The 25,690-nt window shown below is 40.3% G+C and overlaps 2 protein-coding genes across 2 annotated transcripts; both read right to left on the bottom strand.

Annotated features, from left to right (window-relative positions):
• Positions 1-96: 96 nt before the first annotated feature.
• On the bottom strand, positions 97-15,804 carry LOC104252967 (nucleolar RNA helicase 2). The gene is made up of 15 exons (XM_059820977.1): positions 15,680-15,804; positions 14,821-15,087; positions 13,446-13,521; positions 12,546-12,724; positions 10,864-10,981; positions 9,759-9,944; positions 9,058-9,203; positions 7,899-8,048; positions 5,978-6,139; positions 5,088-5,207; positions 4,215-4,288; positions 3,860-4,019; positions 3,419-3,553; positions 1,228-1,272; positions 97-420 (listed from the first exon to the last, which is right to left on the bottom strand). Exons 1-15 carry the CDS (start codon positions 15,782-15,784, stop codon positions 217-219), a joined length of 2,127 nt encoding a protein of 708 aa, XP_059676960.1. The 5' UTR covers positions 15,785-15,804; the 3' UTR covers positions 97-216.
• A 1,623-nt stretch (positions 15,805-17,427) lies between these two features.
• Positions 17,428-22,984, bottom strand: STOX1 (storkhead box 1; the record flags this gene model as incomplete). The annotated part of the gene is made up of 3 exons (XM_009814956.2): positions 17,428-17,467; positions 18,592-20,899; positions 22,810-22,984. Coding segments are annotated over 3 exons (2,523 nt in total), but the record flags the coding sequence as incomplete, so codon positions are not given.
• Positions 22,985-25,690: the final 2,706 nt, after the last annotated feature.

Raw genomic sequence — 25,690 nt, forward strand, 5'->3', positions numbered from 1 at the left:
GAGAAAGAAAGGAAACAATAAGTTTTATTTTTCTTGTTTTTTTTTTTTTTTTTTTAAATCGAACAGGATCTTGTTTATGACCAAAGTAGTACTGAGAAAAAAAAAAAAACTGAATGACAGATTTTTCCAAGTGGTACGAACACACAGGAACAGCCTATTTTAATGTAATATAAAATACTGCAGTCCCATTTTTTTTCCACTTCTGGATTGTTGAAGTTAACGATCAAATGCTCTGTCAAAACTTCGTTTCTGGCCTCTGCCTCTGAATCTGTTTCTACCGGAGCTACCACGCCGCCCATTCCTGGAGCTTGAGAAGCTTCGGCCATTTCCTCCGTCTCCTCCTCCACGTTGTGATTCTACTAATTCAGGTAATTCAGTCGCCACGCACATACGCCATTGTTTGGAATCTTCCCATCTTGCCTATTGAAATAAAGTCAGACATATTAAGTTAAATGCTAGGAATGCATATACAGAGTATTTCATAACTACTGAATTTGCTCAACTGAAAAGGAAAAATTGTGAGCTAATATATAGGGGATTCAAGTTTCTAACTGAAGTGGTCAATACTGGTTTCAAAACTTTAAGAGCTATAGCTGAGCATACCTCAGAACTGAAACCCACCTTAGAGCTTTACAGACCAGCCTCATCAGTAAACTCTTTCCCAACCTTTCACTTATTAATACCATCACTATAATTATTACTGATCATGAATCTACACCCTCCCCTCAAAAACTGTTTTAGGAGTGAATGAATGCCAGGGCATGAGGGTATGGAGATGCACTAAGGGAGAAATACCTGAAGGAAAGAAAGTCTAGGGAATTTTGGCATGGAAATACTAATTCTGCCAAGCAAAAACCTGGAATTCACTTTTCTGTGGAGAGAATTCTGGAGGAAAAAAAAGAAGGTGGGGTGGAATGGAAAAAAGAGGATTTTATAGTGTAACGAGACTTGTTGCCTACAAAGATTAATCCAGCAGCAGTAACAAGGGGTGGTTTGTTCACACCACCACTCATCTCAGTGCAAAAGTCTCAAGCTACAGATTTTTGGAGAGAGGGTAATACTTTAGGAAAGGAACACTGCATGCTTGTTCTGTTCTTCAATTCCTTCAAAGCCACCCCTTTTGCCACTAGAAAAGGCAGGATACAGGCTACATAATATCATCTGCCTAACCCAGTCCAGCTAGTTTTATCTACAGCCTGCTGTAACCAGAAACGTCAATGAACGTACCTCTATTTCCTTTTGGTCTGCTGCAGGAATATCAAAGCACACACCCTAAAAAGAGAATAATTTTAATGGATACAAGTGTAGCCTTTTAATTGACTGCAACTAAAAAAAACCCATAGAGCCTACAAATCTATGTTCTAGTACTTACATTTCAAAGTGTTTCTTAATAGAGACTTAAGATACTTTGAAATCTTTGAACATTGAGAGAGTTGCATCAATATTTCTCAAACTACCAATTCTTGCACTACCTTAATGTCTTCCTCAGATACACACATTTTTCTTTCCTCTGCATCACCAGTATTTCCAATTCACATTTTCTTGCTCTTTAACAATAAGCTTATAACCCTCTCCATCCCAAACTGTGGTCTGTTGACTTCTGCATTACTCATTTTGTGAATTCTTTCCAATCACAAGCATAAATCTATACTAAGAAAGATCTACATCCAGTAAACTGAATATTTAGGTTCAGACTAAAAATCTGAAGTTAAACTACTTGAATGATTAAGTACAATACATAATTCGCACATTAAAATGCTATTCTTTGTCCAAATGAGCAATCCGGATATTGAGAATTACAAATCTGATGTAGGGAAATCCATTCATAGATAGTGTTCTGACATCAAATATAGAACAATGCTGTGAATAGAGAGACAGAGGCAAGGACAATAAAACAAATCTTACCAATTAATGCAATATCAAACATCATGCATAAAGGATGCATTAAGAAAAAACTTCAGAGGTGGAAATAGTAAAAAGAGTTCACTGACAAAGAAGTGTCCTCAAGTCAAATTTAAAATCAGAAGTGTCTGGCCAAGAGACCTTGTGAACTATGTGTGAAATTCATACAGCAAGACATGCAGGTTAACTTTTACACAAAGACAGAACAAAAAAAAACAGAATACACACAGCACCGAAGACAAGAAAATCTTTTTTTTTTTTTTTTTTTTTTTTTTTTACATCTTTAAACTGTTGTTCAAGTGTAGGGTGCCCCTAGGCCGTCTAGTTTACTAAGTCTGGGTATCCTCATTACTGGCATACAGACGTGCTGTGATTTTGATGATTTGCCGAACTAGGTGTCAGCCACACCTGCCACTTTCACATCCCTCTCTTTTTGGTACTTCCAAAAGGCACATATTCAAACTGCACTCATGCCGATCTTAATGCTCCTATTACAAATATCTACATAAAAGTTCATCCAACATCTGCCTCTGATGTGTCCTCTCAACTCATCTTCACACCTTTTTGGGGTCTTTTTAGTTTGTCTATTGTTCTCCCCACCCCACCCCACATTAAACCACAGGGAGACACAAACTGACTAGCTCTCTCTAACAACACGTGGTATATGGTGTCTGTGATGGAAACTTCAACATGGATATGAATGAACTATGTTGGCAATGTAGGTGTGTGAAAGCACCAGAAAAATAAAACAGCAGAATAAGGGATAAGAGAATGGCGTGTGTTGACAGCACGTAAATAAATTAAGTCATCAAGATCACAGCATCCCTCTGTACGGTTTTATTGATCAGGGTATGTTGAGAAACAAGAAATACACCCAGAAAAACGCAAAGACAGAGCAAATCAGCAATAATGCCTAACAACTCACAAAAGCGGGATATAAACATTCCTTGTCCTCTGTGTCACCACCAATAATCCTGGACAGACTATTTGATCACACATTTTCATGTTTGTGAAAATACATACAAATTCTGAGCCAAGAAGAGTGAGGGGAATCACTTTTGTTGAAAATAACTGTCTCTCAGTGAGCTTTGCTACAGCTGTTGCAACACTGTTAAGTATGCAACCGAAAAAGTAACTTTCCCATGTTTCCGTTTCAGGTACCAGAAACAGGATGGACATGCACTATCACAACTGACTGGCCTAAGAAATCCTGTTCTATGTTTTGTCATTAAGGCCCAGTAATCATGGTTTGCGCCTTTTACCTGTTCTGCTATCCCTATAGCCATGCTATATACTGCGTTATACTACCTCCTTAGCATGTCAGTGGAGCAGAGTCCTAAGCCCCTGAGGTGCCTAAGCCTTAATAAAACATATTGAGGTCCACCCTATCAGAGTCATGACCTTATCAACAGAGCCTGGAACAGGGGAAAGAAAAGCCAAATTTTCTCCCCTGACAATTGCTGAGAAAAGGCTACAACCAGAAGAGCTCAGTAGCAAAGATACAAAAAAAGCTTACCATTTTTCCTTTGAGGAAACACATTCTGTTCACCTTTCTATCAACATTGTCACCCAACAGTTCTCGCAGTCTTCGCCAAGCATAGCTCATATTGTTTATTTCTTCAGAGCAGTGTAGTATCATTGTAACAAATCCCTGAAGAGTAAGAAATTGGGCATGCTCCATTCAGTCAGAGAAATAAGCTTCAGCACATCTATCAGACATGAGAAACCTGCTAATTTACAGTTTATAAACTAAGTTTTCAAGTGGATACTGTTATGGGAGAGCAAGGATATTTACAACCACTATATTCTTGCTTTTAAATAAATCAGTAGTTCCTAGTGGCAGTTCCCATAAACAAAATCATAAGGAGACAGACAAAGAATTCTCTATTTAAACAACACAGAGGTGTATTGGGGTTTTTTCCAGATTCAAGACAGATGTTAAGCCATGCACCCTTACCACATCTGAGTTCAGCAGGGAGCGCTGTTCAATGGAAGTAGCACCTGAAATATGGGCTAGAGCTGCAGCCAGGGCATTAACAGGTCCCTTGTCTTCTATTAGCAACCGAGCAGATTCTTTGAAATACTCAATAGCGGTTTGAGGAACAGAATCCAGACACCTAAGTAATTAAAGAAAAAAAAAAAAAAAAAAAAAATCTATACACTAGTATTTACTAGGTTCTAGAATAGAAGAAAAACAGCAGTCCAAGATTTTAATAGTGATCAGTTCAGAGAGTCAGCAACAAGCAATCCAAACAGCCCATCTGAACTAGGAAGACAGGAAGAAACAACAGGGCTTAAGTCACCGAACACACCTGATGGCATCTTTGCTGGAAGCCTTTATGATATCTGTTGCAGTAGGAACACCAACACGCTTGAACGTAATGCCCTGAAATTTAAAAAGCAAAATACAGATGAAAGTTGCAGACGATAAATAATTCAGTTCTAAAGAAACAGTGGAGTCCAATGGAACAAGCATTAAAATCTATAATTTTTCTTCTTCTTTTCACCTTTTAACTCCCAGCTTTTACAAGGAAAATTACAAGGTGCAGCTTACAGGGAAAGGGGTAACACTTAAAAGCCTTTTATGTACCAGGTCAGGTTAAATGATCCAATGACCTTAAACTGAAAGAGAGACCATTTTGGCAGATTCCAGGGAGAAAAAAAAGTCCTACAAATATAAATTATTAATTTTAGTCTGATTTACTTGGATTTAAGTACAAGTTACACAGCCTTTCTAAATGTAACTCTGAGTTTTATGTGCCAAGACTAAACCATCTCATCCCAACTGAATATTTAACTGGCAAGAAAACTACCATATGGAACAGTGCACAAAGTGCAAAAATGGAAGTAACAGTTCTGGGTAAAGCTACACATATGCAAATCACTGATCAGATGATAAGCCAGGGTGAAAACTACACTGAAATCCTGCTAGCTTTTTCCTCATTTCCACAGGTACAATCTTACTGGCATTTGCTGAAAAAGTGTGGGCGTGAGAATCTGCAGCGTGCTCCCTGCTCCACAGTCACTGACAGTGTACCCAAACTCTGCAAGGTAACCGAACCTCAACTGGCTGCTTTATAAGCTAGATTCTGTAATTGAACTATTGAAAAAAACATGAAGGTTTTACATGCTACCCTAACACATTACATTTGAGTGCTCGTGATTAGAAGACGACTATACTTTACCGCTTTTTGTTCCACATATCTTAACTGATGTTCTTCCTTTCGCTGATAAAAGCAGATACAGATCCCAGTCCGTCCAGCTCGACCTGTGCGTCCAGAACGATGGATATAGGACTCCACATCCTTCAAAATAAATAGCCTTATGAGTTATCTAATTTATTGTAATTTAACCAATTCATTGTATTCACGTAACTTAGTAGAAGCTATTACAGTTAAGCCTGAACAATACACAATAACTCGACCAAAGAATTAAATTAAAAAACATCGTTTCACTAAAGTAAAATGAATAAGGTTTTCCATAACCCTCTAAAAATCACAGTTTCAAAGCCAGAACTGTGAGCATGGATCAACTAAGTCTTGTTTTGGCATCACCACAGAGAATATGAGAAAACATTTTGAGCGTGTATACCTCTACAACAATCCCACTCACCCTCCTGCACATCAATTTGAGCATGGTTACTGAGATATTAATAGTGAATTCACTGAAAAATCATCTTGTTTCTTTTAAACCTTCTTAACTCAGCCAATGTTCTCACTGTTGGGGTCCCCTCCTCATTTATGCCCCTACTTAGTGAATCGTTCTTGCAAGACAAACAGCCTTTCTTCACTTCCCACTGCTTCCAGACTTGCAATCACCATACATGACTGTGAAGGGAGAGGCTTTGAACAGCCTTAAAAGAAGGCATTTTATAGAGACCATCTTTAAACATACTAGGGACTGACACAGTTTGAAAAAATCCTCTAAGAAACTACTTTTATATATCCAGACATTTCTTACCCTTAAATGCAATGCTGATAAACTCTGTGTGGTGAATACTATCACCTGCTAGCATATACTACTTGAAAACAAGACTACAAATTATTACAAGACACCCAGCATAACCATCTCCTACCTTTGGTGGTGAGCTTTGTACAACCAGGTCAACTTCAGGGATATCTAAACCACGGGCAGCTACGTTGGTTGCAACCAGAACTTTAAAGGTACCGTTTCTAAAACCTTTCAGGGTGATCTCTCGTTGCTTCTGAGGAATGTCACCATGCAACGACTGGCAATCCTGAAAAACAGTATTATTATACGACTGTACCAAAATCCAAGACAGTGCTCCATTTTATGGTCAGTTTTGGGTACAATATCTTGGTATTTGACAGATACCATATGGCAAGATACAGAAGAACTGAAGTATCAGAGGTTATATTTTAGGTGTCTCACAATATTTACTCAGTACTTCTTATTCATATACCTCAAAGACCTTTAACAAAGGTAGGAAAACAGAACTGCAACACGTGTCTTACCTCCACCTCTAATTACTGTGACCTATGAAAACAACTATGTCCTAACTTGCCACCCACACCAGCTCTGCAAGGCTTAGCTGTTTCAAAACAGTTATCGACAATTTTCTCAGGCCTTCTTAGTATGCATTTAGATATCTTTTCCAAAATAGTGTTGCTTCTTAATCGCCCTTAAAATATTAATTTCCCCCACTACCAATTAAAGGATTAAAATATAAGTGGTCCTAAAAAAAATTAACTACAGCTTCAAAGATAATTTTGCTTTAATCCAAACATTCTGAAAGTCCTTCTGTATCACAGCAATAACAAGTATGAAGACCAAACATACAAAAATTGTTTTTTCCTCCACTTCACATTTCATAGCTTGCCTGTAGATGGCTACCATGTTTTCCACATGTAAACAGAGGATGATTTGAAAAAATACTAACACAATGCTAGGATCAGCACAGAACTCAAAAAAACTCTTTTTCAGACAGTTTTGGATTAATGTCAGCTGGTAAATGGAATAGGTATATATTCTGTTAGCAAGTATTAATATGCTAAAACAGAAACATCTAAGTAATTTCCTTCCCTTACCTGCCAAAATCAGAGTTGTGCATTGCCTATGCAAGATTTGATATCACTAACACTACCAGTAACATAGGATAAGGCTCCACGCTCAGGTTTAGCTGTTACTGAGGTCATCTAGGAGTGTGGGAGAAACACTCCTGAACAAAGTTGTGGCAGATGAAAAAGCTTCTCCTTTCCCTAGGAACATAATGCTATACTGCCTTCTAGACATAACTTAACCCAACTCCTCAATGGAAACACATACAGAAAAACTAGTTGCTGTGATACCACCACCAAAACCGATCATGCAGTGTCAGTGTCACTACATGTCATAAACATTGCACCACTACATCGAGGTCTTTTCCACCAGTGCTAGAGTGTGCCATAGCACAAATCTCAGGAATACACTAGAGGTCATTCACAAGAAATGGCAGATTGAATTCTTTCTGTGTATAGAACTTTCAACTCTTCATAACAGCTAATAAACATCTTAATGAAAATACAAATATAGCCTCTGTTACACTACAGCTCTAAACCCTAATTGCCCCCCTGACAACACTAATTAATGTCAGCATCACAGCTGAGTAACTGCTATTCCAATATCATTCTCTAGTTCTTTAAGTCTATCACCATTTTTTAATCCAAGAGTCTTCTCTACTGAAAAATTAATTCACAACTGCTTCATTTAATGTGAATGAGAACTCTTTTTTAAAGAAAAAGGTCCTTTGTAGCCCAGTATCTGTTAGTGCAGCCTAGCCCTGAAGACTATAATGCTGTAAACTTGCAACCAGTTTGGCTGGGTTTTTTTAAAGGTTCTTTTTGGCAGTTTTGAAACTGTCTGACCACCTGCAAAAAAGTCTACCGTATCCACTTTGAAAGACTCTCTCTAAAACTTACTCAGCATAGGTCTGGTATCAACAACGGGTTGATACATCCTCTGACAGGTTTTGTTACTTGATACAGATGATAAAATACCTGTTTGATTGAAGCATTCAGAGCCAGTTCGTTTGCCTCCTTTTTGGTCTCACAAAAGACGATGGTCCTCCCATGGCTGCCACTGTAGACCTGAATGACATCTCCAATAACCGCAGCTCTCTGAGACCAGTGACACTCTATTGCCAAATGCTATGGAAAAGAATTCCAGTGTTCAGCTTACATAAAAACACAAGATTCTTTTTTAATACATTTGAAACCGTAAACCCCAGAAATACTAGAGAGTTATACAGTTTCCTGATGGGCAAAATATACTAACTCACATTCCTGGAACATGCAAAATCCATACGGCTCTTATGTTCACCACACTTAATCTAACATTAAGTGAAATAATTACAGTAAGAGAAAAAAAAAAAGATGACAGTCTACAAATCACTTTTTTAAAGCAAGGAAAAAAAAACAGGAGATGTTATACCATTTCTCTGGAGGACAGTCAGGGGTGCAAGATTTTGTCCCAGTTCTATCAACTAAAGCTTTATGTCAGGTAAAGTGAAACAAATAAATACAGTGTGTTAAAAGCTTTTTCAAGCACAAGATTAACATTCTTTCAGTCCCACTGATACAATTATGATGTGTCCAACTAATCTGTCAAAGTAACCACTAAGCAGTACTTAAGCAGAAACTATCTTATTTTATCAAGTAAAGATAATTAATTCAGGCTTCTAGCATATATGTATCTTATTCCTCGCTATGGTATTTACTGCATAGCAAGCAAAGGTCTAGTGAGGTGAGATACCACAGGAAGTTTGAAAAAATCTCCTGTATACAGAACAGCAGAATTTGACTGTGATGTGCGTGGCAATTTAAAAGAGGCGGGTTGATGTTAATGTGTGCCTTTTGCTTCCAACTTGGATAAATTCAGATACCGCTTTTGTCTGAAACCCAACAAAACTAACTTGATAACTGAATCCTCACCCTACCTGAGATGTCTATACGGTTAGCAGATGCTGTGAGAACAGAGACAAATGCTAAACCTAGAAACAGTTTGACTAGCTGTAATGTGCCTTATGCTTAAAAAAATAATTCTCAAAACAACTTTCAACATCATTCTGATAATGTACCTTAGGATGAGATGACCACTTATAGCCTAAAGGAAAAGGGAAAAGGCCTGAAAACATTCCACATTAGATAGATTACTCACTTCTACTGTTGTAGCAGCCTTTTGAGTTCTTTTCCCAATAAGGTCAATCTGTTCATATCTAGACTTCATGTATTTCTTAGCCACATCATACACCCAGTGTGGGCAAGTTGCAGAAAACAGTAGAGTCTGGGGATTGTCTTCAGAATCTTAAAACACAGAACAATGTTTCACAAACTTTGTATGTTTCATCTTACAGATGTATACCAGTTGATTATATGGGTTATTAAAAGTTTGAGGTCAAATATCAGTATATAAAATAAAGAAGGCAATTCTGCTTTTTTAAATTTATGCATTACCATCATTTGGAGAAAAAATACTCTAGAAAGTCTAAATATTTTAAAGATTAGGAAAAAAGTTACTATGACTAAAAATCCAGCCTATTTTCAAGCAGTGAAGAAGGTAAAAAGCTTCTAATTCCTTTTAGCTGAAAGAAGTCCAAGTACAACTTATAGAAAGCTGTCAAAGAAAGCTATTTACAGATCCCTAGGTACTGGATTTTAAGCTTTGCAAAGGTCCTGTGAATGATTCCCACTGTCACAACACTTCCTCGTGTACTGTGAACGCAGTACATTTCCTACAATATATAGTATTCAGTCATTTCAAACAAGGCTACCTTGCAACTTTCAGAAAAATATACCTGAATTTTAGAAGATTAAATTATTACTAATATTTCCTACTATTTGTTTAAATATGGAGATTACCTTTCTTGTATGCAACTCGTAAAATGTCTTCCACTTGCTCAGCAAATCCCATGTCCAGCATCTGGTCAACTTCATCAAGTACAACATGCTTCACCTTGGTAAGGTCCAGCTTGCCATTCTGAAGATGGTCTTTGATTCGACCAGGTGTCCCAACCAAAATGTCAATGCCACTTCTCATGAGATCAACTGATAAACAGGACAGAGCAGAAGAGGAGTTAGCAGTGAACTAGGGAGCATTCTCTACATTAGAAACACGCGGTAGCTAAATAATAATGAAACAGCTTCTTAAACCATTCATAAGTACTCTCCTTACAAATGTAAGTGAGAACAAATGATGAACACTAGGAGAAAACTTGGGGAAAAAAAACGCCAAAACTGGTAAGGTAGAAGTTCTACTGCTCTTCCTGAAGGAAAAAAGATTTCCCCTCTCCCTTCCCTCTCGCCATGATTTAAATAAAGTGGCAAACAAAGAGCTTCTTTTAACATACTTCGGAAATAGTTAGCTCTTCCCAAATTGTCCACCTTAATTACAAACTTAAAAAAAGCCTTTATTTATTTGACTATCCAAATCACAGAAATCACCTCCTTCCTGAAGTTCTGCAGGAAAAAAAATCATCCCTAACGTCTCTAGATATATTAAGATGAAAGAGCTTATTCTCATTCCTGCTCTCATTCGTCTTGTTTACAGCCATCAAGATGGTGAATTATGCTGTCACAATAAAGACATTCTTCTCCACTTTACAAATCCTCTAGGTATCCTGTTTCACACAAAAAACCCACACCCACTCACAGCCCTAAGACTAAACATTTTTTAAAGAAAATATAAATGTTTACAAGAACCTAAACCCAAACACTTTGTATACACACAGTATAACCTCTTTCACTTCAAGTACATGAGTAGACAAGGAACACCTAGAATATAATTGAGAGCTATGGTTATTTCTCGCCATAAGAAAATATATCCTGAGCTACTGAATCCCCCATGAATACTCTACAATACTCTCCAGTTCCTGAGTTAAAAGTGTGTGTTTGGAAGGACCCAACTGCATTTCTCAAATATGTCAGTCAATTGACATTTCAATTATTAGTGATAAGTGTCACTTACTTTGTCCATTATATGGAGTTCCTCCATAAAAACAAGCTACTGTTAGCTTTCTTGTGATGTCCTTGAAATCTTTGGCAACCTGGTTTGCCAGCTCTCTCGTTGGACAAAGAACTAGTACCTAGACAGAAGAAAGAAAAACAGATGTTCTCTCAGTATGGCTTCTGCCAAGAAACCACTAGACTTCTAATCATTAGTTTAGGCCTGACCATTTACACAATTCAAAAAAAAAAAAATCCGGTTTAAATAGTTATCTAAGCAAAGATTAGAGAAACACACTGCTTGTCTCTTGTAAAATCATGAAATTCCTTCAGCACATACTCATTTAGGACAGGCTAACTTCTTTTTAAATAAGATAAGTAAGATTTAAGTACCTCTTGTCTAACTTTAGATCTTGAACAGATCAGCTACAAGTTTTCTTCTACATGTGCATATGCTGTTTGAGTACAAGACTGAAGGATTTGGGTAATAAAATGTTTTTTACACATGCTCAGTAATGCTTCACAGTCCTGCGAGAAGGTGTAAGAAAGAGCTATCAACTGTCTCTCAGTTTCCCTGTGACTCAGGGAAACATATGTTCAGCCTGCAAAGCTGGTGTTCAGCATGTTTCTGGAGGCTGTGCTGATATCCCCACTGAAGCAACCAAGGAATCATCCTCTCTTCCAACACACAGGCTTCATCACAGGTGATGGACAAGCTACTAGCTAGGAGTTTTAACTAATTTAGTTTAACGTGTGATTGCAGTACTGGTCTCAAACCTGGCATCAGTAACTTGACAAAAGGAACTTTAAAATCCTTACCCTGTTACTTCTTTCAACATTGAAACACAGTACAAAAAAAGAAAGTAGTAGTGTGCTATAGTAGAGTGAGGTCTGATGTCTTTTTTTAAGACTTGTGACTCCCTCAAAGAAAGTTTTCCCTTCTCTGCAAGACTGTGCCAAATCTAAAGCCCAGCATTCTCAGTCAGACAGCCAACATGATGGGCAGATGCAAATAAAACAGCTAGTACTAGTTTTGGAATGAGTTTCAGGTAATCTGTGAGATGGGTGACAAGACAAAATAAACCAACAAAAAAAAATCCCACTATTAATGGGGATACAATAAGCTTTGGCCTACCTAATTTTGGAGGACATAAGAATTTGGTCAAAAAACATATGTGGTATTCCCTAGCAGAATGCAGACAGCTCATAATGAATCTGCATTCTCTGGAGCAGAAGCTCCAATATCTGGTGGTGGTCCTAGAGAAAACTAAGTCTATTTTTAAAATCTCCCACAATTTACATGTTTAAACAAACATATTTTAAGTAGACAGCTTTTACCAATCAGAAAAATCACTAATCTGTTACTAATTTGGGAGAAAAAACAAGCATCCAGTAACCATTGGACCTGAACAGGTCTGAACAAAATTAAATAGGAACAGGTTGAACACCTGTAGCTTTGGTCTCCCTGTAAGCAGAAAAAGGAATTGACAAGTGGATAGAGCGATTTTGCTCTTTACTCTTGATCAGAGGGTATGAGGCAGCACAGAATGCAGGCAAAGCCCAACACACACAACTTTCAAAGAATCTTTAATGTGGGTTAGCTTATCCCTGCACAAACTTGAAGAAATTTTCCAGCGAGTTAAAACTCTGAATCACTCTGACATCAGACAAAGCAAAATCAGCATTCTAACTAAGCATAGTTACCTTTGGTGAACGGCCCCTTCTTCTTTCCTGTGAGTCTCCCTGAAGCTTTTCAATTAATGGAATAGCAAAAGAGAATGTTTTCCCTGTTCCAGTTCGTGCTTGAGCAATTACATCTTTGCCAGAATATACTGGGTCGAAGGTCTTCACTTGCACGGGAAACAGGTACGTCACTCCTCGAGCTGTGACAATTTCAACAGACTTCCTTAATACGGTGATTTTACAAGTGTTCTTACATGCTCCTCAGAGGAAGTTATTCCAAGCAAAACTTCCATCAACTCTAAAGTAAGTCAGAACTACATTATCACCTTCACTGATTCATTTAACCACAGAGGTCATCTGTAAAGATGTGCCTGGGACTGTCCATTTTATTCTCCCACTTCATACCCCCACACATAGTACTAGCTAGAACAGATGAAGTTACTAACCTTTAACAAAAGCTTTTAAGTACTGTGGCTTTATTTATGTAATAGTCCCCACCTATCTATGAAAATCTCTCCCTTTCAAATAAAACATATGTCAAAACCACCTCTATTTTTCTCTTCATTCATACTAAGTCATGCCCAAACTAATGTCAGAGATACTAAATGTAACTGGTTTTCCTTTAGTCACACTGAAATAACTTTTAATTTAAAAATTCTCGCACAGAATTAACTTTTTTTTTGAGCTTATGTTATTTAAAATTCTACTACAAAGGCTGAACTGGGTAATATTGCAAAGAGAAAAGTCTATGTTCAAAGATGTATTTAGAGTAGGCAATCAATATGCCTTCTGTATAGCATCTGTGCCTGCATACGCACAAGCAGAGCACATCTCAAAGCTCATTGACTGAATATGTTGAGCATAAAAAAACACGTCAGAGATAATTTACTTTCTGTGGTCACGTCACGTCAAGAAATTTACCTTGAAGAAGCTGAACAGTCCCTTTGGAAATAGAAAAATTGGAGAAAGCACCCTCTTTCTGTTCTTCAGTCATCTCCTGTTAGGTAAACAATAATTGAGATAGCATTCCATGTGAATATCATATGACCACCAGAAAATTCAAGGTAATGGCACAAGGCACTGGTGTCACACCCAAGGGTCAAATTTTCACTGACAATATCACAGCTGCAACTAAAAAGCCTTCTTTGTTTTACTTACTACCATATTTCAAAGTTAGACAAAAGTGATCTGTAAGTTAAGACTGTTTCATATCTAATGGCATAACCCTGTAAATGCAAAACGTCTGAATTAGAACTCTGAAAACTCTTAATTAAATTTTAACATTCTATTTTAAATAATTACCAATAGCCTAACAGATTATGATGTAATATGCAAGAATCAGCCTTGATATCTAGCCTATTTCCTACTTCCCAATTAATACAGCACGGTGATTTACAGATACAGAAATCGATCCCCAAAAGAATAACTTTACGAAGTAGAGCATCAAACACCCCTACATAGTAATGCATCACTTCCATATATGTTTTAACAGCAGAGTGATTAAAATGCTAAGCGTGAGGAAAAAATGCTAACCCTGGAAACCATGGAAACCCTGGATGCTTTGTGAAGCATCAATTGGAACAAGAAACAAAAATCAAGCAACAGCAGAACATACAGGTATAAAAACTTTTCAAAACAAATCCTAGGTACAACAAGATATGTTTCCCTTAAAAAAAGAAATGTGGTTCCTGTCAAGCAATTTTAAAGGAACCTAAATCAAATAGTCAGACAAAATAAAAACATTCCTACAGAAAGGCTTAAGAACACTTACAAAACTGTTACAACGCACTATTTTATTACATTAAGGACCATCTTATCACAGTAACAACTACTATTTAATAAGATGATACATAAAAACGTATTAATACACAACTTTTCTTTTTCCACTAGCTAAAACCAAATAATTCACTAGAGGAGTACTCGTAATACCAAAAAGAAGTCAATTAAACTAATTTGTGGCAATTAAAATCATATCTAATGATGCTGAATCACATTAAAGCACCATCTCACTGCAGTTTGTCCATCTGCCAACAGCTACCACAGTACCAGACTGTTGAAATGAGGAAACCGTGGTGCGCTGATCTAGAACTTCAGGACTTTCAGAATTTAAAATTTTTGCAAATAATCAACAGAAGGGACAGTTCAAGTAGCTTTAAACCCTGAAAAATTTACAGCCATCTTTCCGCTGACTGGGAGGAAAAAAAGGAAAGATAACCTGTTCTAAATGTAACCTTGTTGCAACGCAGGAGTTGAAAGCTAAATACATCATGATAACAAAATCGATCGCTAGTTTTACCTGCTCTTGCTCACTGTCACCATCACCACTTGACGTTTCACTAGAATTATTGTGCCTTTTTTTGTGGGTGGATTTACTGTTTAAGGAAGATAATCTTGTGTTCTCCGGGCTTTCCTCTCTTGCAGCACCGTTTTGCTTAACTCCACTCCTTGATTTCTTGAGTTTCGGGGAATCAGCCTCATCCTCCGACTGCTCACTTTCATCCGTCTGAGTCTTTCTCCTCCGAGATTTGTCACGGCGTTTAGATTTCTTCTCTTTTTTCTCCTTCTGGTGAGGCACAGAGCAACACAGCGGTAAATGAAAATACACGCACGTGGATCCAAGCGACACGAAGCAGAGAAGACGTTGCAAACCCGTTAAAACTAACAGCCTATGCCCTAGTTACTGACGGGGGGGCGGCTATGAAGCAACAGATCCCCCGCAGGTGCCGCCAGGAGGCACTTTCCTGACCACGCGACACCGGGGCCTTCATTTTCGGGACTCTTCCCCCGCCCCAGCGTGCACCCGTAAGCGCTCCCCGGGCCGCTCTGCGACGAGGACGGCCCCAGGCCTGCTCCGGCAGGCCCACCACCACCCCGGGCAGGGCCGTCCCGACACGAGGCGGGGGCCGTGGCCCAGCGCCACAGGCCGTGCAGCCCGCCGACCTCCCCGGGAGGCCCCGCCGCCGCGCACGTGGCCGCCCGGCCCGGCCCGGCGCACCCCGTGGCCGCGTCGCGCAGACCCGCCCCGGCCCAGGCCACCGAGGGGGGCGCGACCCGAGGCAAGACCCGCCGGACACGAGCCCCAGCGAGCAGGCGAGGCGGCGCGGCGCGGCCAGGCCGCACCCGGCCGCGAAAGGCCCCGGAGCCCTCCCCGGTACCTTGCGCCGCCGCCGGCTGCTCTCCAGGGCTGACTCGCTCTCCATAGGGCACTCAGGATCCGATTCGGCCCCGCTGCTAGCGCTAGACGGGGTGGCTTCAGGCATCTCCGCTCACCGGCAGCCGCGCCGCGCCACGCCGCTGCTGCTGCTGCCGCTGCCGCCGCCGCCCGCTGTGTGACAGAACCAGAAACAGAACCCGCCCATTGCCCCGGCAACGCGGGGCGGGGCCGCGCCGCTCAACCGCCGCCCGGCAGCCAATAGCCTGCCGCCCCCGCCGCCGGACTACAAGGCCCAGCATGCCTCGGGCCTCCCCCCCGGACTCCAAGACCCAGCGTGCCCCGCGCCCGCGAGGCGGTGGAGCTCGTGGGGAGCCCCGCGCCTTCGCCGTGAGGCGTCCGCCATGACGGGCGCGGGCGGAGGGCCGGGGAAAGGGCGGCCTGCGCCTCTCCCACCGGCTTTCCACTGGGGGTTGCGTTATGCCGTACCCCCGTTACGCCTGTAAGCCCCTGGGAGGAGTTTTTTAAGGAAGCGAAAAGCTGCTGCCAGGCAGGGGCAGCGTGAGGCGCTGAGGGCAGAGAGCTTCTGGAGAAGCCTGAGGGGGAAATCACGGTACCGGCGTGACTGAAAGCGGCCGTGGACCGAGGCGGACGGGAGAGAGCGCTATAGGGCTCTCCTCGGCCCCAGCCAGCACGAACGCAGCGTCTTCCACTTCTTCACAGCCAGAGACACCTTCCCTAAAATAAATCTCCAGTAGCTTTAAAAACTGGTAACTGCAACTTTAGCCTTCTGTCCCCGTAACTCCTGTAGAGAGGTTTTCAGTAGTGAAACAGCCTAATGTAGTCAACAAACAGTATGACCAAGTGCCTCTAAGGTTTAAAACGATGACAAGCCTTTGGTGATTAGCAGCATGAAACCAGCACAGTCTGCTTTTAGCTACAGGAAGAAATCAGGATTAAAAAGTCAAAATTAGTCTTCTGAACTAAAAGTTGTAAAGTAATCCTGAGAGCTGCCAGGATATTGATTCCTTAAGAGAAGAAAAGGGGTGGTCAGGAGCAGAGCGGGAGCGTGCTGGCCCGCAGCAGGGTTTCTCTCAAAGCAATGCCACTGACCTTACCTGTTGTCTTTTGTGCCAACACATTTTCATTTGCAAAGACTAAATCCTGCTTGCCAGATACAAACACACCAAGCAGATTCAGGAGGACAGCTGAGATTTCTTCAGGACACAGTGAGAGAACCTCAGGATTCAAGGAATTTTTGTAGTAACACGGTGCGTGCCAATCTAGTTCGTTTGCTTTGTTTTCTGAGATGGAGCATGCTGTTATTTCTGTGGCACAAGTTAGAAACATTTTCAAGAATTAGTGTAACACAGTCCTGTCCAACTGATACAGTTCCTATTAGAGTAACCCATACCCTTTCCCGGTTAATGGTGTGATCTGAATGAAGTATAGCAGTTCTCATTTTTATTATCACAGGGACGCAAAAACTAATTAAAGGTGAGAGCAACAGAAATACACATTAGCTCTCCAAATGCTATAGTCAAAAGTTTTAACTAACAGCTTTGATTTAGAGACAGCCTCGCAGGTGTGACTGATCGCATTTACAGTATGGTTACATTGTTACAAAGAGAAAGTTTACAAAGCTCATTAAAAAAATAATCAAATATTCATGACCAGAGTTAGCTGAAGCAAGGAATTTTGTTGCGATTTGCCTTCTACTTAGTCCTCCTCTTTGCATTAGTATTTATGCTTTCAGAATTTGGCAGGAAGCTTCATCTTCTTTTCAGTCCATCTAAAATAACGGAATTATTAAACATCAGACTTCACATTCTAAAAATAAACTGAGTTGGCTTAGCTTCTGGTACCACAGGTGGCATCAATACAAAAAATCAAAATGACCCTTTGAAATATATTTTGCTAAAGAGCATCCAACAGATTTCAAGTGTTCTTGTCCAGGTAATACACTAGAAGTGTGCTTGAAAGAGTGCACAGCCAAAAGCTACTTGGGGGGGGGGGGGGGGGGGGAGGGTGTTGGAAATCAGCAGAATTTCCTTAAAAACTGTAGTATGTCATTTGTTCCTTCATATACTAGCTTCTCAAGGTGACACTACATATCTAATGAGAACTTGAATGGTTTAATCACACTTAAATACCAGTCATTTAAGATCTTAAGAATATGTGATGCTATTAAAAAGTTATGATTTTTCCCTCACAGCATTTTAACTTACATTCTTGCCAATTTAGTTAGGAGTTTTGGAGGTCTTTTCCACATGCAACTGTGTAAAGAATTGTTTCATACCGATTTGTTTTCCATTAAGGGATTTTTCAAGTATAATCACAGGCAAAATGTACCCTATGAAAGGAAGCAGAAGCTTCTAGCTCAAGTGATTTACACATTCTCCTGTCTATTGTGAGCAAGTCAGATGGTATTTTGTACTTTAAATTTTGATTGAACACCTTTATAAAGAACTTTTTATTCTTCATCTACAACTGGGGAAACTATGACAATATCCGTAATGTCGTATGGCAAGATCAATGCGAGCTGAACCTGCCTTCTAACAGGAGTTTATCAATCACCATGTTTAACACTCAGTTTATCAATCATCATGTTTCTTAACATTTCTGCACTTGGCCATCTCCATGGCAGAGGTCATATTATTTTCTTGCCTCATGAAAACAAATGCAAAATATAAACAGCAGCATTTGTATAGCTGACCTAGGGGGAATGTTCATGTAAAAAGACATGGTAGAACTATACAGTTTGAGTGTTTCCAGGACGTAACACTGAAGTTTTTAAAGATAATAAGAATTTTGTTGTTGGGGAGGGGGGTTTATGATTTACAGCAGCATTTCTGCCTAAATCCGATTGCTAATTTGAAGATAAAACATCTAACATAGTTACAAGTGTTTTCTTACCTTGGGGAGTCAATTCCACTGTCTCCTGTAATGCTGTGGTTTTCTGCCCCTTCTGAGTGTTTCTGCCCTGATATCACAGTGCATGCATGCTTAAAAAACAGATCTTTTTTTCCTAGGGGGTTTCTCATTTCTTTGGTCTGTGAGCCCAAAGCACAGCATGCCACTACTTCACCCATCTCATAGGTGAAGTTTTGCAAAGTGTTAGCATCTGCCTCAGCCTCATTAGTGTGGCAGAAATCTACTACACCTGAAGCCTTTGCCCATTCAGTAAGGCCAGTTTCTTCTTCCTTTCTGTGACCTCTCAGAAGAATCTGACTGCACAAACAACTTTCTTCTGTGAAATCTGGTTTTGGATGCTCTTTTGAGCCATCTATTGATTCTGCAAAACTAGCACTTTCCTTACATCCATGCTCTCCAGAGTCATGTTTATTTACAGTTGTGTTATAAAGGGTGGGACAAGTATTAACCTTACGGTTTTTTAGGGACATAGCTGTCCCCAGCTTTTGCACAGTTTTACTCCAGTCTCTTGTACCTGAAAAAGCATGGCCAGGAGGCAGGTGACATGGTTCATTACCTTCAAAATTGTCATCCAGATATAACAAGTTACAGGTGTCACCATCATGTGCTTTTTGGTACAGAAGATGGCAGTTACCAGTAAATCCTTCACTTTCCGGCTTCATTGATAGGGGATGGCTGGCACAGTCATGTTTAAATGTAAGTTCACTCTTTTTATCAGTCTTTTGTCTGTATTTCACACTAATTTTTTTTTTATTGGGTGTATAATTTGAAAGATGGACATTTTTAAAATCATTTGCTGTTTCATCTAATAACTCACATACAGTGTCAGCTTTGCACCTGCAATACTCGTCTTTCAGATGTAATGAAAATTTTGAATCTTCTTCGCATACACCATTATCCTCAGTGTAGGAGTGAGGGGATTTTTTAATATCCCCAGGATTTTGTTTCACTGTTCTTCTGTAGATGTTGTCTTCAGAAATATTATTCTCCAGAAAGTGTTTACTTTTATTATCTGTTTGCAAAGTACTGCCTTGCGGATAACTGAAGCTTTCACTTAAACTGTCTTTCTTTAGTTGGAGGGAAGACCTATTAGCATGGAGTAGTTTGTTTTGCTTAGCTTTGTCAGCCTGCGTTTCAGCAGCCAGCTGTTCAGTTTCATAGTTAAAGGTTTTTGAGGAATCCAAGGACCGTGGCCTCTGTAAAGCTCTTTCTGGCTTTTGAGTCCCGGTCTTCAGCTGACAGTTAATAGTACCTTTGTACCCTTTCACATAAAAGTTGCGTCTCCATGACAGACCCTGAAAAGGGTTCTTAATTTGTTTTTTATATATGACATGGGATTCCACTGCTACATCAGATGGCTGTTGGTTTCTGATAGGCAGTGACAAGTTCTCTTCCAGTTTCTCATTTTGGGATGTTCGCTCATGTATTTGAGATTTCCTGTTGCTTCTGCTTATCTGCTTCTCTTTCTTAGATTTGGTTTTCCTGGTGTGTTTTGCTGTTTTACTTTGTGTCTTTTGAATACAACCCTTTGAAAGATGGGTTTGCCTTGAAACTTCAGCTGAGGTACCCTTACTGATACATTTTTTCTGCTCCTCAAACTTCTGCATTAATATTGTGTGTTTAATCAAATTATCAACTGTAAGAGTAGGGTTAATACGCTTGATAATTTCATGTTCAATATCACGTGGAATATTATCTAAGTCATCTTCATCCCTGACTGGCCATTCCTTGGGAGGAAACTGGGCTGAAAAAGTGGAGTACTCCTTCTTAGATTCTTCTTTTTTAGAAGCACTTCTCCAGAAAAGGCCAAGGCCAAACTTCTTGCTTTTCAGTTTCTCTTTCACAGATGTCAGGGATTTGATGGTGTCCCGGGAATGGTTTTCAGCAGATGTGGAGATCCCTTGAGTTTGAATTGAAGGCTTCAATTCACTGCAGCCTTTCTTACCTCCTCCATTAGGTTCATGGTTCATTAGCTGCAGATGTCTTTGTTCACAGAGCGTATTCTGGTCAGGGAAACAACGGCAGGATCTGTAACAGGATACTGCAGGAATGTTTTCTTTCACTAGGTCTGCACAGCACTCAATGTTCACCAGGTAAGTGACAGAAGGCGATGAACAGCAACAACTGTCCTCCAATGAGACCCTTCTACTGTCTTCCGTGGCATCATTTGTGATAAAGTATGTGTTGGGAGTCACGATGAAGTATCCTTCTCCCGTATGATAGATTTTTCTTTCTTTAATTAGAGTGCCAAGGATATTATATAAGATATTACGGGAGGGAACTGCAATGCCTACAACAAAGATACAGATATTTCAAATCAGAGATAAGTTTTCAAATAAATGGGAGCTGGTCAAAAAATAACTTACACACAACAGATCTGGAAGCCACTGGACATGAAATTCCCAATGTATTTAGTTCACGGGATTCCAAAAGAAGTTTGAAACTGACCTGGCAACTGAAGTTTGAGTAGGGCATACTCAATTTCAACATGAAAATGTCCAGTATCACCGGACAAAAAGCAGGATTATTTTTTTTAATACATCACCACTCTGCTGAGCTTCCAAAGCCAGCAATTGTTGTTGCACCCAGCTGTCCCCACCCACAGCCCTGGGCTCCTCCAGAACAGGGACAGCCCCACTCTGCAGTGGTGTCCACACATGCAGGGCAGCGAGGGCTGCCCCAAACCCTGGGGCCAGCACAGGCTGCAGCACTAAGTGAGGGAGAGCCTTTCTGGGCCAGCCTGGTGAGGGCAGCACGGAAACATCATCCAGCCGCGGGCTCTGGTAGGTGCAATCCTGCCGGTGTCTTACAGATCAGCAAACCCTTTTTAACTCTGCCAAGGCCATTCCTCACTGATGAGGCAAGGTCACCCCTGAGGAAGAAGGTAAAGGCTAGATGCATTTCTGATTGTCACTGCAGCACCGCTGTGATGGAGCTTAGGATGTTCTCCTTTGAATAAGCAAGGATGTTCTCTTTGTGTCTGTCAGGATATGATATTCATGAGAGAAACCTTCTGCCAGGTACAAACCAAACAATGTGTTGTTCAAAGCATTTCCCTCTTGGCAGGTTATTTAACAGTGGTTTTTATCACTCTCTCTGAAGCTTCTGGTATAATTTTGTCAGATGACAGTTGCTTACCTCACTGAGACTGATCTCAGCTACTGGTTTTCCCTCAGGTGTCACAGTCCCAGAGTCATTAGTCTAGTGACATCTGATCTACTGCCCCAGGCTTCTGCTGATCTGCCCACAGGAATGAAAACTTCCAACAAGATGAAAACATAGCAAGAAATATGCTCTCTCCCTACAAACTTTGAGTGTCCTATTCCTGGCTGACCTAAAAATCTACCTGTGGTTGTCTCAGTGCACATACAGACCACATCACATTCCTGGCAGGGTTCTGGGCCAGTTTATGGGATTGGATTAAAATTTTTCGCACTAGTGAAAATGCCTACCACATCAACCTGTAACGTTTGCAGAGCTATAAGGTTAAGAAGACTCAAAAGAGGAAACTCAGTATCAAACAAAGCAACCTCCTGTAGAGGGCCATAATGAGCCTTTACAAAGTCTCACATGCACACGCACACTTCAATATTGCAGATCTGAGGGAAATTGAAAATGCAGCGTTTAAGGGAAGTGGCTGCTACCCCATCAGAAGAGAAGGATTCAAGCTCATTTAGTGTAAGTAATTTGCTTTCAGGAAGGAAGGGGCTGGAATTTGAGCAACGAACCTGAATTTAAGGCAGTTGTATTTTTTGATAGCAAACACCAGATGTAGACTCCTACCCCGTCCCTTTGCCATCCAAGTCAGCTGTGTTCCTGTCTCTTAAAGGAGGACTCAAAGTCTTTGTGATCTGACACACAGTCTATTTTATGCTGTTCCATATCTGGCACCTAAATACCTCATCTATGCTTTCCCACCCTCTAGAAAGCGCATACTCTCAACAAGCTACTGCACTCAGTTCCCTCTTCTCAAAGAAGATTTATTAAAATCTGTAAGAAGGATTACATACAAAACAATGTTAGTCATGCTCACAGATTGATGAGGATAGTATGCACATTCATATTTTTATGCCTATTAATTTATATTCTTTCATATTGCCAGCTTTGCTTGCAAAAATTCAGTGATCACTTGCCCAGTATCAGAAACTCAAGCTTCATGATACAGTCACTTTTAAACGGAAGGAGAAACGAACACATTACCTGGATAATTTTTCACTAACTGCTCCGTTAAAGTTTCCTGTGTGACCATCACATGATCTGCGTTCATGTCTGATATAGTACGGCATATTCCTTCTGCCAGAGAAATGGAGTGTGACTGCGAGAGAGGATTCATGAGAACAGGGGTCACATCACCTGAAGTCCAGAAGGAAGGAGAAAAAAAAAAAAAAATTGTTTCATTCAGTTTGAATGGAATAGTGTTTCATTTTTCCTATTATCTGTGACAGATTTTCAGTGAAAGTTTTTTGTGTTGCCTCAGAACAAGCTCCTTATCCTCAGCTAATTTTCTTTGGCAAATTACTCGGAAATATTTCTCAGAGAATGGAAATGGCTCTAGCACTTTTCAAGTGCCTTTGTAATGAAGGAAACAGAAGGTTACCTTAAGCACGTTAGTTTGTTTGGTATTAAATTCCAGCTTAAACCATCATTTAGCTTAATAAACAGGGACCTGAGAGAGAAAATTATGTCTGATGACTGCTGACTTTTTAGATGACTGTTTACATATGAAACCATGCAGAATCTGTATTTCTCTAAGTAGCTAATGAAAAAGTCAACAGCCAATAATCTAAGTACAAAATCTTTCCACTGAGTCAGAACGCAGAGAAAAAAGGACCAGCAACAGGTTGCGTCCCTTGTCTAGCACACAAATTTGAACAGAAATGGTAAAAATGCCATTTTTATAACCAGGCTTTAGAACTAGAGATTATCTACTAGACTAGGCAGAGGGCAAAAACTCTTGTTAGAGCTGCATGCATTTTTTAAGCTACATCACCATCTCTCCTGGTGAGAGACAGTAATGTTGTCCCTGTTCTGCATGACAAAAGCAGAAGCTCGGAGGGGCTGAGAGCATGGCCCAGCTCCCCCAGTAACTCTGAAGCCCCAGCCCAGGGGGCTGAAAAGGGTCTTAGTTCTTCGCCTCAACTCCCCCGTCCATAAAACACAAAAATAAGTACTGCCCTCTCCCATTCGCAAAATGGCAAGAGCAAGCCCAGCAAGTACTTCTGACACGGTACCAGCGAATGATGTAGGAAAACCTGAAATAAGTATTTTCCCTGAAAGCTGATGACAAAGCACGAAGCAGGGACTCACCTGAGGTCTGTGCATACAATAAGACAATGAGCGCATACAGCTTCTCAGACAAAAAAAACCTCTTTCTTCTTTTGTTTAATTAGACCGATAATCTGTTCCCACTACCTGGTGGTGTTCTGTGCTTCCCGGTTCCGTGTCGCACAGAAAGCCCCTGGGTATCCTCAGCTGCCAGAGCAGGCAGAAGACAGCAGGGACTCCTGGTTACTTCACAAGGCAAAAACTAGTGTTAAACGCTAACAGTAATTTTCCTGCAAGTAAGAAGTGACATTTTCGATTACGTGATATTCACGTTTAACTGAACTGCAATTGGATAGTCTGTTGGATGACTCTGTAACCCGATATTTATCCTTTAGGCAGAAAACTACAACACAAATATTTCTCTGAGCAAATGAATTAAGCAACAGCACTTTGAAGAGCTTGAATTGCTCTTGACCTTTGTTTTACAACTGCTGCTATGTTCAACAAAAAGCACTCAGAAAAACGTCCTGGCTTACAGTTTCCTCAGTGGTGTTGCTAGGATACTCCTTGCAGGTGCAGAAACCATTGCAAGCTTTCTTTTTGTATGGGAAAAGACCATCAGCATCCAGTAATAACTCTTGTGAATAGTTTGCTGTCTCAAGTCTCTGCTGTAGGCACACCATGCTGCTGCCAGTTTTACTATTTGTTCCTGCAGAGCACCAAACTGCTAAGGAGTAAACCACCAAAATTTATTCGTTATCTTTATTATTATTATCTTGCTATCATTGTCTGCATCTGTCTCTCAGCCTCAAAACCCATGTCTCCATTCAGGGAATGCCCTTTCAGAATAATACTTAAAACAAAGCATTAAGCAAAAGCCAGCCTGATACTGAAGGAAAAAACCTAAACCACTAAAATCGTGTTCAAACGCAATTCTGTTTAAAATGATTGTTGCAAATCAATAGTGCCAGAGTACACACATGCTAACAACGCAAATATTAGATAGCATTCCCTCCTGACTTCGGAATAAAATCTGAAATAGTGAAAGCAAGAATTAGAACATGGGCAACATTGAAAAGCAATGTGGGAAAAGCCCAGGCAGCACCCTACAAGCATCTATCAATTTCTTATTAAAAACTTTGTTGAGTTACTTTCCATAGCTAAATAACTGTTGCAGTTGCACTTCAGACGTTCTCCCAAATTTTATATAAATACATAAAAGCTGCATCCCTTAGATTTGCGCAGGAGCAGTCTTAACGATTTGTGCAAGCTATGTCTCACAGGCCTGATGCAAAATCACCAAAATGCCATGCTCGTTAAAGCTCTTCAGCATCCGTCCCTTCACAGCTCAAAAAAACCTGCAGAATCCCCTGCCCCCTTTTTTACTCTACATAAATCATCTGATGAGAATCATCTTACTCATTTCTTCATAGTTTTCATGAAGGACTTGCTTATGCCTATGTGCAAGGTACCTGTCAGCGGTCAAGGAACTCAGGCTAATCCTCTTGGTCGTTTAAATACAGCACAGTTCCCATTTCACGCTCCACAGCTCTTACAGAATCATGTTTACCAACGCCAATCTAGGCAGCTCGCCAGTACTCATGTGTTATTAGCCTTCAGTTTGGTTTACCTGTCTATTCAAACTCTGCTCATTACCCGGACACCTGAAATCCAAGAATACCCTTTTGGAGAACATATCGTATCGGTCACAATGTGGGGAAGTAATCTGTAATACAAGCATCGGGTAACAAAATTCAGCACACAGAAAAGCCTCTGGGTATTCTTGACTAGCACAAAGTGATTTTTTGTTCCATCT

This window comes from Gavia stellata, chromosome 9 (assembly GCF_030936135.1).
Source record: "Gavia stellata isolate bGavSte3 chromosome 9, bGavSte3.hap2, whole genome shotgun sequence".
NCBI lineage: Eukaryota > Metazoa > Chordata > Aves > Gaviiformes > Gaviidae > Gavia > Gavia stellata.

Excerpts from the sequence above, each read along its gene's own strand:
- LOC104252967 (XM_059820977.1), bottom strand. The coding sequence starts at position 15,784 with ATGCCTGAAGCCACCCCGTCTAGCGCTAGCAGCGGGGCCGAATCGGAT. Across the intron at positions 10,982-12,545 it reads GAAGGGGCCGTTCACCAAAG|GTACTAGTTCTTTGTCCAAC; the intron begins GTAACTATGCTT and ends TCTTCTGTCTAG. Across the intron at positions 3,554-3,859 it reads CCCTGCTGAACTCAGATGTG|GGATTTGTTACAATGATACT; the intron begins GTAAGGGTGCAT and ends CTTACTCTTCAG.